This window comes from Myxocyprinus asiaticus, chromosome 30, assembly GCF_019703515.2.
Source record: "Myxocyprinus asiaticus isolate MX2 ecotype Aquarium Trade chromosome 30, UBuf_Myxa_2, whole genome shotgun sequence".
In the NCBI taxonomy this organism is placed as follows: Eukaryota; Metazoa; Chordata; class Actinopteri; order Cypriniformes; family Catostomidae; genus Myxocyprinus; species Myxocyprinus asiaticus.
In genome coordinates, this window is record NC_059373.1 from 834,086 (window position 1) to 847,596 (window position 13,511).

The 13,511-nt window shown below is 38.3% G+C and overlaps 1 protein-coding gene across 3 annotated transcripts in view; it reads right to left on the reverse strand.

Annotated features, from left to right (window-relative positions):
- The window catches only part of syngap1a (synaptic Ras GTPase activating protein 1a), an 82,140-nt gene that overhangs the window by 33,387 nt on the left and 35,242 nt on the right, over positions 1–13,511 (reverse strand). For all 3 annotated transcript variants that reach the window (XM_051664072.1, XM_051664071.1, XM_051664073.1), the window contains one exon: positions 4,692–4,786. In XM_051664072.1, the coding sequence (XP_051520032.1) occupies positions 4,692–4,786 (95 nt within the window). The remainder of the gene's footprint in view (positions 1–4,691; positions 4,787–13,511) is intronic.

The window sequence follows — 13,511 nt, forward strand, 5'->3', positions numbered from 1 at the left end:
AGAAAGACATTACTGTGTGTGATTTAGAGCAGATGAATAAATGCAATAAAATTCAGGATTAATATTCACTCTGTATTTATTATTAACAGTATTATTAACTATTATTATTACTGTTTTTATAGTTAATATTAGGATACAGCAACAACAACCCTAATTCAGCAAATATGAATAATACATTCATATATGTGAGTTTGCATGTGCAGAAATAAATGACACATGTACACATTTAATCACGTTTACTGTAATTACAAAAGCTTTTTGTGATATTTGCAACGTAAACAATCATTTCTGACTTCTACGTTATTAACTGGCCAAACTACAGAAGTAGCAGGTGTTTAGAAAAAAGTTTAGGACAAAATCTATTGATATTTCTCAATCCGTGCTGATAGTTTTGCATGAATACATCACTTCAGGTCGAATATGGTCTAGTCACACGAGTTGAAATATTTTAACGCAGCCGAGGCTCAAATCGGATCCGAAAATGCCGCATCCGGAGACGGTCGGAACCTCAAGCAGCCCCCGTGCGACTCTCCATTGGAAATGAATCACTTCCGGTCTATCGTCTGTCGTTTGTTGGATGCAGTGGATTTCAACATTTTATCAGAATTGTTTAAATGAAGATTGCAATTCATTGGGAAAATGTATATTTTAACCTAACGTTATTCCAAACCTGACTTTCCTAAATGGAACACAAAAGGAGACTTTTTAAGAATCTTCACGCTGCTCTTTTCCATACAACAAAAGTTCACGGTGACCACATATGTCCAGCTCCAGCAACACTATTTAAGCATCACAAATGTCATCTATATGACTTATACAGTATCTTTCAAGTCCTCTGAAGTCATACAGTACTTTAGCTTTGTGTGAGGAGCAAATTTAAAGTAGTTACTGAAAATCTCCCGTCATGTTCACCTGCAGCTCACAGTTGCACACACTCCATCAGTGCTGCACGTTTAGATGTTCAGAGTCTCTCTGACACACACACACACACACCTGAAAGCAACAGCTCAAAACTCACTGACATCCTGTTGACTTCAGCTAAAAATTACACCACTTCAGACCACCACACTCACTGAACTGATCCAGACCAGCTGACATCTGACTGTGCACGCATACATAGGTCGTTGGCGCATGCGCGCTATGACTGTACGAGACACCGGAATATTTCTCATCAGGAGTTTAGACCCATAAAGATGTCTTTATAGTCCTTCAGACTCGAGTTATACAAACGCAGGTATCTCCTGACCTCCTCACACACGCGCTCTTGACATGCACATCCACTGTTGTTGTTTTTACCTTTGTCTCCTGGTGTTTACCTGCAATTACATCTTCTTCTAGCACATCTTAGTGACAACAATGGCTCAGATGTGAGTGTTGCCACCTTTTGGACCCACTAATTAGTGCAAATAATTCCAGGTGCATTCTGAAAATCGGGCTGAGCGCGTTTAGTGCTGATGACGAGAGTTGCGTCCTGTACGCGTACGTCTGACTGAAGTATACTTCGAGCCTCTCCAAGCAAGTATTCAGGTGTTTTATTTTTAAAGTCATTATTTTTATTTTTATTTATTGTTTTACATGTAACTGATAACTATGAATGCAAACATCTTAAAAAAAATTCTTAAACTTATATCAAATATGTCCCCAAATATGTTTCAAATATGATAAACAGATCATACTGGCACCATATTCCATCTTTCCAAAAAAGTCTGTGGGATATGCCACTTTCCAAATATGGATTCTAACACTCTCTAGACATCCAATGACGACGATCTAACGCACCTTTGATGTGAAATTGATCCCGGAGAAACCGGCGCTATAGAGGCGCCATTAGCGGTTAACCAGCATAGCGGTCATGACACTCTTTGAGGAATATTTCAGAATCTGCTCATCACATTACGTTGAGTTTGGGCTTGTTTGATTCACAATGGTCTGCTGTCAGTTGTGATATGCCATTTTCTATATCATGTGTATTTTTGATGAAGTAATAAACCAAAATGTGATGAAAATTCATTTTGTCTGTTTATTATACAAGTGGATTTCACACGCACAAACTCACAAACTCGCTGTGGTTTGGTCTCTGAATTAAACAAATATGCTCATTGTGTTCTACTAATCAAGACCTTTCCATAGATATATAACACATGGCTGTGCAATCTTTTTGATCTTTTACTGGTTCTAAATATGATGGTTGCGAATTGCAAATTTGCAAACCGTGAAAATGGAACAGTTCTAATTTGTCAGCACATTCAAAATCAATATTTTAGAATTGGTCAGATCAGCTATATTTTATTATAAAGATAAGAGGCTATGCTTTAAAACAACACATATTTTGAGCAAATCAAGCAAGTGGTTATTGAATAATACCATAAATGTTTTTTCTAGTTCAGCGCCCCCCTGTGGCCCTATACCTGCAGGTTTAAGGGGTTAAATTGTCTATGTTCTCAAAGTGTGGCTGTAGAAATCCTGTTTGTCATTATCTGTTGACATTTATATATACAGTATCTCACAGAAGTGAGTACACCCCTCACATTTTAGTAAATATTTTATTATTATCTTTTCATGTGACAACACTGAAGAAATGACACTTTGCTACAATGTAAAGTAGTGAGTGTACAGCTTGTATAACAGTGTAAATTTGCTGTCCCCTCAAAATAACTCAACACACAGCCATTAATGTCTAAACCGCTGGCAACAAAAGTGAGTACACCCCTAAGTGAAAATGTCCAAATTGGGCACAATTAGCCATTTTCCCTCCCCGGTGTCATGTGATTCATTAGTGTTACAAGGTCTCAGGTGTGAATGGGGAGCAGGTGTGTTAAATTTGGTGTTATCGCTCTCACTCTCTCATACTGGTCACTGGAAGTTCAACATGGCACCTCATGGCAAAGAACTCTCTGAGGATCTGAAAAAAAGAATTGTTGCTCTACATAAAGATGGCCTAGGCTATAAGAAGATTGCCAAGACCCTGAAACTGAGCTGCAGCACGATGGCCAAGACCATACAGCGGTTAAACAGGACAGGTTCCACTCAGAACAGGCCTCGCCATGGTCGACCAAAGAAGTTGAGTGCACGTGCTCAGCGTCATATCCAGAGGTTGTCTTTGGGAAACAGGCGTATGAGTGCTGCCAGCATTGCTGCAGAGGTTGAAGGGGTGGGGGGTCAGCCTGTCAGTGCTCAGACCATATGCCGCACACTGCATCAAATTGGTCTGCATGGCTGTCGTCCCAGAAAGAAGCCTCTTCTAAAGATGATGCACAAGAAAGCCCGCAAACAGTTTGCTGAAGACAAGCAGACTAAGGACATGGATTACTGGAACCATGTCCTATGGTCTGATGAGACCAAGATAAACTTATTTGGTTCAGACTGTGTCAAGCGTGTGTGGCGGCAACCAGGTGAGGAGCACAAAGACAAGTGTGTCTTGCCTACAGTCAAGCATGTTGGTGGGAGTGTCATGGTCTGGGGCTGCATGAGTGCTGCCGGCACTGGGGAGCTACAGTTCATTAAGGGAACCATGAATGCCAACATGTACTGTGACATACTGAAGCAGAGCATGATCCCCTCCCTTCGGAGACTGGGCCGCAGGGCAGTATTCCAACATGATAACGACCCCAAACACACCTTCAAGACGACAACTGCCTTGCTAAAGAAGCTGAGGGTAAAGGTGATGGACTGGCCAAGCGTGTCTCCAGACCTAAACCCTATTGAGCATCTGTGGGGCATCCTCAAACGGAAGGTGGAGGAGCGCAAGGTCTCTAACATCCACCAGCTCCGTGATGTCGTCATGGAGGAGTGGAAGAGGACTCCAGTGGCAACCTGTGAAGCTCTGGTGAACTCCATGCCCAAGAGGGTTAAGGCAGTGCTGGAAAATAATGGTGGCCACACAAAATATTGACACTTTGTGCCCAATTTGGACATTTTCACTTATGAAAAGATATAATAAAATATTTACTAAAATGTGAGGGGTGTACTCACTTCTGTGAGATACTGTATAGAACGACCCAAATACACTGATAGTTCCCTCATTCTTAATATAATTATATTGTTATTTTATTTTCCACCTTATTTATTATTACATTTGAAAATGTTTCCTTAACTATTACTAAATACTGTCTCACCTGTTATTGGTTCAGAAATCCAAACACAATCCATCATCTGTGCACACATGTAACGGTTTTAGTTGGAGGTGTGTCGATTTAAGAATCATGGCGGAAGCTAATTGTTATTGGTAATAATTCAGATTTTGAACACGCAGTTTAGTTTGTATGCAATTTTGTACAGCATGTGAATGATGAAACAGATCAATAAATCATTATTTAAACATCTAATGTGTGACCTTGCTCTTTATTTTGTTGCATTGGTGCTACTAGAAAGTGAAAAAGAGAGAAAGAAATATGAAGTTGCAAAACAGGTCGGTTCTTTCTGACTAAAATAGTTTGAACACTTATCACATTGTATTCACGACCTCTGACCTCGTAAGTGCAAACTTCCCAGGAGGACTTAAACACACCATAAGACAGACAGAGGCTGTGTGCAGAATAGCATCCTGTTTCTGGATAATGCAGTGTGTGTACTGTGCGCAGTGTGTGAATCTCTTGTATTCATGGGGTACTGTTTGAACGTCTACTGCATACAGTAGGCAATATTCAGTGTGTAGTATGCAGTGAGCAGTACACTAGTATTTCAGTACTCACAGGTTGTCGGAATGGCTGGGTAGGTGCAGTGGGCGGAGTTTCCATGCTTCTCTGCCGCGACGTGGCAAAGCTCTTCCTGCGAGCACGAGCGTGCTCTGAAACACACACACACATTTCAGTTTATTTGATTGCTAACTTCATTATCATTCCTTCCCGATGTAATATCTTCACCCTTTTTCTGTTAAAATTCTTTCTGCAGAGATAAATATGAGTAAGCCATTTTTAGGTATTAATGCATCATATCTAACAATAATTCAGACTTGGAAATAACTGAGAAATGTACTTTTATCTCTAATAATGTTTTCCTTGTATCTGGATTAGTCGTGCATGTTCAGTATATGTAGTAATTATACATAGTTGTTAAAAAGTTTTTCATGCACAGAATGCAACATCCACAACAGGCGATTATGCAAAGAAATCTGTGATGCATCAAAACACACGTTTCATTTTTCATGCAACATGAAGAGGTTGTTGTTCCAGAAATGTGCTGTGATAAACCCTTTTGCCTTTGGTTTCATGGAAAAATTATTGGAACGAAATTAACCGGTTATACGCGGTTTCCAGCATTTCAAAAATAACGTTTCTCTGCGGAACAACTGAGTATCACTTTGTTCCTGTTTTCAGTTACGTTCTGCTAAAAAATTCTGTTCCTGTTCGGTTTTCGTTCCTTGAACCGTTTTTAGTCCCTGCTTTGTCTGCCGTGGGCAACAGTGAAGCTGCTTCTCTCACTTATATCTTACCATTACAATGCACTGGTTGACGCTGTGGATGCACCAGGGGCGGACTGGGAAGAGAAATTGGCCCGGGATTTTACATAGAAACTTGCCCAAATGTGTGTGTGTGTGTGTGGGGGGCGGGTCGCTGTCCTTTTCTGCATATCGCTGCCCCCTTCGGCATATCGCGGCGCCATTTTGTGGCCCGGTCTGCATAACGCGGCGGCCCATTTCAGCTTATTCGGGCCCCGTTTCGCGGCCGGCCCATCAGGAAAAGTCCCGGTTATCCCGATGGCCAGTTCGCCCCTGTGATGCACGGTAGTAAATGAATAGTACAACCCCCCCCTCCCCATCCAAAGTATACAGTAGCCTAGTTTTCATCCACTTTTCACACTATTTTGTTATCGACAAAGTGAAAATGAGTAAGAAAATAGGGAAATTTGCCGTCTTCTGCCTGTTTCCATTCAAATGGCCTTTTATTGATAAAAATGGTGTGCGTGATGACGTCATGCCTAAAAAAACAATTTGTCACATAAGTTTTGGTTTATCGCAAAAGAAATCTGCCCTGAAGCCGTTTCCATTCAGAAATGTGTGTTTATCGCTAATTCACCTCCCAGATGTCCCTAATTTTTTCCTCTGAAGTTTTGGTAAAATGGGGAGAGTATTGGGACAATTCACTGCAATTAACCAGCTTACTGTCATTTTAATTTCACAAATAAATGCAATCAAAAGACGAGGAATTGCAATCGTAAGGGAGCAGTTGCCCTTCTGATAGGACTGTAATATTGGTCCTGATGTTGCGCCTGTTGCAGGTTGCCACTGGTTACGACCCGAAAGCCAATCGTCATGGCCCTGTTCAAGTTGGCAACCTGCACCAAGTAGTGGGGAAACTTTCAGTCTTAGTATAAGGATCATCCATCGATGTGTATATGCTGTGTGCACAGATGTTATAGAAACATTGATGCGGTGTAATATCAGGGTTTATGATACATTCCTGATATTCAATAGGATATTTTAAACAATCATCTGATCTAAAGCATCGCCATCACAACTGCATTATGTCCCGCATATTTCTCCAGCAACTTTTAACGACCAACTGAACTTGATTGTCATCTAAAATTAAATTTAGCGTCATAATGCAATTTACATGTTCTGAAGAAGCTCAGCAAATGCGATCCGAGGTAAACAGGGTTACATTTAAAATATTTAAAAGTTTTACAATTTCAAAAGCTGGTTTTCTGAAAGTGAACTCCGCATTGGACAAATAGTTCTGATCGTTTATAGTCTTGAAAAAAGTCTAGAATATTCTGAGAGTCATTCAGACGACTTGTTTCATCTACAGAAGAGGGTACGGCTAATTTAAGTTTGTGTAAAGAAAAGGCATATATACTGTAGTATTTGGTAATTAATTATTTTATTTAATGCATTTTTCATTTGGTAATTTATTTAATTTAATACAGGGAATTTTACCAGCATTTTTTCCAAAAGATAAACAATAATTTTATAGAATTGGGCTGTTAGTGTTCCAAAAAGCACACTGAAGCTTTTCTCCAATGATATGTTTTTTGTATTGTGGGTTAATTCCGTGACTGCCGTCTATTATTCTGAATGCCGTGGAAAATCAACTTTAATAAATAAATGGATGGCTACAATGATTAAACTAATCACAAACAGTGGCCAATCATTTGTTCTCCTTGTACTTCTTGATGACCGGTGCATGATACGAGATATTTGTGTTGGCACTCCTGGAAGTGTCATGATTGCAGATCGGATCTTTATGCCGTTAAGATCAATCTATAATCACGTACAATAAATTGGCTTTAAGGATGTATACCATCGTCATGATTAACACAGGCTAACGATTGGGGTAAATTCTGTCATGTGACACTACATTTTTGCGTTAATGCCAATTTTCTCGACAAAAAGTGTTTCCAAACCAGTTTTTCACGACATCTGAAGTATCAACATAGAGTTTATGCGCTAGAGTTAAACGGAAAAATATTATGTCGACACTTGTGAAATTTTAGCGATAATTTGCATTTCCATCAACTTTATTTTGATGCGCTAAAACTTTTTTCACAAAAAATCCTTGGATGGAAATGTAGTTAATGTCACTCTGTGGCGCTCTCAAAACATCGACTTAGTTTGTTACGTGACCCGTCCAGCCTGACACAACACAACTGGCCCAACCAATGGCATGAGTTTGGGGCGGGACTATCTGTTCAAGAGAGTTTTCGGGAAACCTGTTGGAAAACAAAGTTATCATTTGTCCAATTCTTCTTGGGGATGCCAGTGGCGCAGAAATGACACACTACAGCTTTAAACATATCGCTTTTATCTTTCTTTGTCAATAACTTTTTTTCCACTCTTGGGGGTATTTACACTTACTGCTGTCTGATTAGGCATGTGTAACGGGAGCCAGCTGACAGATAGCTGTTCAATGTGTATAAACCTCACTCTCCTGACCTCAAGAGGTGCACTAGCGACTGACGCTAGGGGCTGTAGCCTTTAGCCTCCTTGTTAGTGCACCCGCCTCCCATGCCGGAGACGCTGGTTCGAGTCTCGTACGGAGCAGGTAGAACAGGAGCGTCACAATGGTGCCGTGACCCGGATGCGAGTGAGGTATAGCGGGGTGAGTGTAATGGTAGCCAGCTGATAGATAACTGTGCAATGTGTATAAACCTCACTCTCCTGACCTCAAGAGGTGCACTTGTGACTGAGTGGCTGTGGCCTTCATCCTCCCATGCCGGAGACGCTGGTTCGAGTTCCGTACGGAGCGGGTAGAACAGGAGCGTCACACATGCACATTACATTCACACTTGGCCACTTGAATGTGTTTCCCGTTGCAATATGCAAATAAAACTGGTTTTACTTACGTGATCATGATTACGTCAGGCAGTAAAATCTTTGATTTTGCACCGTGTCTGTGTGTGTATGCGTGTTCCGTATTTTTCCCCTCTGGGCTTGTCGTAGGCAAGATATGTCCATGCGTGCCAGCTGCGCTTATTATCAGTGTTCAGTTTATTTCTCCTAAAACGTGCCTCAGTTTCCTCAGTTATGTGCCGCATATTCCAAATGCTGACGTAGTGCCACGGAAGTAAAGTTTGCATGTGTGGTTTAAAATAAAAGATGAGTTTACACTTGCAGAATCACATCTGGTATGCTTCTCAAACCACCACTTGGTCTTTTCATGATCAGTACAATCGCATGAAGTTTAAATAAGATATGTTTTTTTGCATGGTCTTAGAATGTAGCTAAGCTGTAAATGCTTTAATAGAACAAACAATTATTTGTCATGCCAATAAACACATTAAAACAGAGAGAGAGGGGGAGCAGGAATAATTATTAGCTCACAGAGTCCATAAAAATGCAGCACACACACATCTCTCAGCCGTGCCTCTGTGGGTTGTTGTCAGTGTTTTGTCTTGTTTTTGTGGTGATTCATTCCTCAGGACACCAAACCTTTTATAGAGCGTACATTTCTGCTGCTATAAATACACACACAGCCTCCATCCATCCGTCCAGCGCTGCATCTCTCTCTTTCTGTAGTCACACACATTGAACATGATGAGACTCACAGTAGATATACAGAGAGAAAGAGACAGTCCTCGAGTATGATAAAAACACACACAAGAATGTATTTGTTCAGTCTTTTAAGAAGCTTCTCCATTAACTAGTCAATCCATCAATCATTAATGCAGATTTACGACTATCTTTATTTGCATTATGCTCCTGATTATGTGAAAGCAATCTGATGTTTTTACACTCTTATTTTGTGCTGGGTCCAATAAACTGTTGGAAACCAAAAAGGCATTATTTAACGGCACATTAGGGCTGGGTAAAAATATGGATTTTCTGATGCAAAGTGATCTTCATTTAGAGTACAGTCCCAATATCTTTTACTCAATGCAGCAACACACCTACAATTGCTAACATCTGCAACCAAATTGTTTCGCCATGTGACTAAAAGTGTTTGCGATTCGCCACGGATGCGCTAAAGACACTGTGCGAGTCCTCTCTCGTTAATATGTGCTCAACGCTCACTGGCTGATGCTGGTAGTCTTAAAGAGACAGTACTGAATTAGTGTGTTCTATATATCAATGTTAATTAGGGCTGGGTATTGATGAAGATTTCCAAATTCAATTCCGATTCACAAGCTTTCGATTCCGATTCGATATTTATTCAAATGGGTATATTTCAGTTAAAATTTCCATTTTGGTGACATACGAAAGAAATCCTCTCCCAGCTAATGCTGTAAATTATACAGGGGTCCTTCTAACTAGGTGCGTTATAAAAATATTAATTTTACTAATGATATTTTATTAGTTTTTCATCATTACAGTCACATTTTAGAATTTTAAAAATGAACAAATCCATGTATTCCATCGATAAATATGATATTATATTGCAAATATTATATAATTACATTATTTTATATATTTATTTGCATAATTTGTACTATTTATAAGTGTTTACACTGATTTGTTGATCATGTGCTAAAAACGGTACTGTCTCTTTAAGAAAACCGCCATCTCTGCAAAGAGCGTCTGTAAATGAGCGCGTATTAAAAAGAGAGGATTCAAATGGCTTCTTTATCTCATGCGTGCTATGCGTGACTAGAATTAAATGTATGAAGGTAAACTTGTGCCTAAAAGATATGCATGCGGAGAGTAAGATTTGTGAAAGTGTAAATGAAGTTACAAGCGTGTAAGAAAGATTTGCATGCGGAGAGTAAGATTTGTGAAAGTGTAAATGAAGATACAAGCATGTAAGAAAGATTTGCATGCGGAGAGTAAGATTTGTGAAAGTGTAAATGAAGTTACAAGCGTGTAAGAAAGATATGCATGCGGAGAGTAAGATTAGTGAAAGTGTAAAAGAAAGATTTGCATGCGGAGAGTAAGATTTGTGAAAGTGTAAATGAAGTTACAAGCGTGTAAGAAAGATTTGCATGCGGAGAGTAAGATTTGTGAAAGTGTAAATGAAGATACAAGCATGTAAGAAAGATTTGCATGCGGAGAGTAAGATTAGTGAAAGTGTAAAAGAAAGATTTGCATGCGGAGAGTAAGATTTGTGAAAGTGTAAATGAAGATACAAGCATGTAAGAAAGATTTGCATGCGGAGAGTAAGATTAGTGAAAGTGTAAAAGAAAGATTTGCATGCGGAGAGTAAGATTTGTGAAAGTGTAAATGAAGTTACAAGCGTGTAAGAAAGATTTGCATGCGGAGAGTAAGATTTGTGAAAGTGTAAATGAACATACAAGCGTGTAAGAAAGATTTGCATGCGTGGAGTAAGATTTGTGAAAGTGTAAATGAAGTTACAAGCGTGTAAGAAAGATTTGCATGTGTGGAGTAAGATTTGTGAAAGTGTAAATGAAGTTACAAGCGTGTAAGAAAGATATGCATGAGTGGAGTAAGATTTGTGAAAGCGTAAATGAAGTTACAAGCGTGTAAGAAAGATTTGCATGTGTGGAGTAAGATTTGTGAAAGTGTAAATGAAGTTACAAGCGTGTAAGAAAGATATGCATGCGGAGAGTAAGATTTGTGAAAGCGTAAATGAAGTTACAAGCGTGTAAGAAAGATTTGCATGTGTGGAGTAAGATTTGTGAAAGTGTAAATGAAGTTACAAGCGTGTAAGAAAGATTTGCATGCGGAGAGTAAGATTTGTGAAAGTGTAAATGAAGTTACAAGCGTGTAAGAAAGATTTGCATGAGTGGAGTAAGATTAGTGAAAGTGTAAATGAAGTTACAAGCGTGTAAGAAAGATATGCATGCGGAGAGTAAGATTAGTGAAAGTGTAAAAGAAAGATTTGCATGCGGAGAGTAAGATTTGTGAAAGCGTAAATGAAGTTACAAGCGTGTAAGAAAGATTTGCATGAGTGGAGTAAGATTTGTGAAAGTGTAAATGAAGTTACAAGCGTGTAAGAAAGATATGCATGCGGAGAGTAAGATTTGTGAAAGCGTAAAAGAAAGATTTGCATGCGGAGAGTAAGATTTGTGAAAGCGTAAATGAAGTTACAAGCGTGTAAGAAAGATTTGCATGTGTGGAGTAAGATTAGTGAAAGTGTAAATGAAGTTACAAGCGTGTAAGAAAGATTTGCATGCGGAGAGTAAGATTTGTGAAAGTGTAAATGAAGTTACAAGCGTGTAAGAAAGATTTGCATGAGTGGAGTAAGATTTGTGAAAGTGTAAATGAAGATACAAGCGTTTAAGAAAGATATGCATGAGTGGAGTAAGATTTGTGAAAGTGTAAATGAAGTTACAAGCGTTTAAGAAAGATATGCATGAGTGGAGTAAGATTTGTGAAAGTGTAAATGAAGTTACAAGCATGTAAGAAAGATTTGCATGCGGAGAGTAAGATTTGTGAAAGTGTAAATGAAGTTACAAGCGTGTAAGAAAGATTTGCATGAGTGGAGTAAGATTTGTGAAAGTGTAAATGAAGATACAAGCGTGTAAGAAAGATCTACATGAGTGGAGTAAGATTTGTGAAAGTGTAAATGAAGTTACAAGCGTGTAAGAAAGATATGCATGCGGAGAGTAAGATTAGTGAAAGTGTAAATGAAGTTACAAGCGTTTAAGAAAGATATGCATGAGTGGAGTAAGATTTGTGAAAGTGTAAATGAAGTTACAAGCATGTAAGAAAGATTTGCATGCGGAGAGTAAGATTTGTGAAAGTGTAAATGAAGTTACAAGCGTGTAAGAAAGATTTGCATGTGTGGAGTAAGATTTGTGAAAGTGTAAATGAAGTTACAAGCGTGTAAGAAAGATTTGCATGTGTGGAGTAAGATTAGTGAAAGTGTAAATGAAGTTACAAGCGTGTAAGAAAGATTTGCATGCGGAGAGTAAGATTTGTGAAAGTGTAAATGAAGTTACAAGCGTGTAAGAAAGATTTGCATGAGTGGAGTAAGATTAGTGAAAGTGTAAATGAAGTTACAAGCGTGTAAGAAAGATTTGCATGCAGAGAGTAAGATTAGTGAAAGTGTAAATGAAGATACAAGCGTGTAAGAAAGATTTGCATGTGTGGAGTAAGATTTGTGAAAGCGTAAATTAAGTTACAAGCGTGTAAGAAAGATTTGCATGAGTGGACAGAAAGAAAAATAAACACATAAATAACTAAATATTTATATATAGTATATATAATAAATGTCTATTCACTTAGAAAAATATGTTTGTAAAAGTCTTTGAAATGCAAAGAATGTATTTTACTACATTTTACTTGATGGTTACACCACATGATATTTTTAAGTCATTAAATACATATATTTTATAATCTAAAATGCTATAAATGTTTTTTTATTATTATTATTCTTTATTATAAAACCAACATGGACACAAAGAATACATTTCTACAAACTTGACACATTTTTGTTTTAAACTAGATTTTTGAAGGATTTCTTATTTGAATCACCACTGACAAAATGTGTGTTATGTGTTTGCTTCTTATTATCCATTTATCCATCCATATTCATAGGTCTTAATATGTATTTATACATGAACTTTTAAACTTATGCATCATTTATGTATGCATTTATGCAGCTTTATATATAAATTATTGATACATAGAATAAATTCAGTTCAAATGTGTAAACTGCTACAACTCTTTTGTTGACTAAGAAAAGAGTTTTTCAAAATGCAAACACACAAATATAAATTGCTCTATTTTCAGATCATCTCTCACCACTCATTAACAGCAGAAACGACCCTACAGTCACTAAACCATCAAACATGTGAATATTCTCGGCATTGCTCTGTCAAGTTTTCTGAGAGTAAACAGAGTTTTTAATTTCACACTAACTTCATAATAATTCACACCTCGGATGTACAGTAGCCTGCAGTTTCTATGCAATATTGTTGCTGTACCTGTAGTGTTTAATAATCCGTTATGAGTCTATGACACGTCTCTTGAGGGTTCAGTTATGACGGCTGACAGAGTTTTACGGGATAATGAGACTGATAAAGCGTGAACGGTTCTGGGAACATCAGTCAAACACCAGCGTTAATAATCTGAATCTGATTCAAACCTGAACAAATTACAAAATGACACTGAAATATGACATGAACCTCACTGCGGATGAGGATATTTTCACAAACTGATTTTTACGTGTCTCGTT